Below are 467 nucleotides of genomic sequence, written 5' to 3' on the forward strand. Positions count from 1 at the left end.
CGCGGGGCCTGAGCCCCCCGGGGTGCGCCCCTGCCAGCCGCTCGCCCTGGCTGGGTGCCCACCGTGGTGGGGACGGGTGGGTGCACCCTACCTGATCAGCCTGCCGTTCTCCACATAGTACTGCACTCGGAAGTGGATGATCATCGGGGGGCCAAACTGGTCGATCCCCTGGAACGGAGGAGATATTCAGGGCTGCTGCAGAGACCCCGGCATTGCGCCCCAGCCCCCGGCCCCTCGCCTCGGCTCGCCCGGGGCCGGGTCCGTCACGGCCACCCCCTTGCCCCCCACGGGGTGAAAGCCGCAGGGGAGAGTTCACTCGCTAACGCCAACCACATTTTTTTCCTGAATTAGAGTTTGACACCCGTTTTTTTTCCCCAATATGCTGAAACATGCAGGGGATTCGGATTTAAAGCCCCCCCCCCCCCCCCCCCCCCCCCCCCCCCCCCCCCCCCCCCCCCCCCCCCCCC

The 467-nt window shown here is 68.3% G+C and overlaps 1 protein-coding gene across 3 annotated transcripts in view; it reads right to left on the reverse strand.

Moving 5' to 3' along the window:
• Nucleotides 1-467, reverse strand: part of FRMD6 (FERM domain containing 6) — a 9,318-nt gene that overhangs the window by 7,034 nt on the left and 1,817 nt on the right. For all 3 annotated transcript variants that reach the window (XM_009289853.1, XM_009289852.1, XM_019474789.1), the window contains exon 4: nt 92-168. In XM_009289853.1, coding sequence (XP_009288128.1) covers nt 92-168 — 77 coding nt within the window. The remainder of the gene's footprint in view (nt 1-91; nt 169-467) is intronic.

Source organism: Aptenodytes forsteri, unplaced genomic scaffold, assembly GCF_000699145.1.
Source record: "Aptenodytes forsteri isolate BGI_AS27 unplaced genomic scaffold, ASM69914v1 Scaffold76, whole genome shotgun sequence".
In the NCBI taxonomy this organism is placed as follows: Eukaryota; Metazoa; Chordata; class Aves; order Sphenisciformes; family Spheniscidae; genus Aptenodytes; species Aptenodytes forsteri.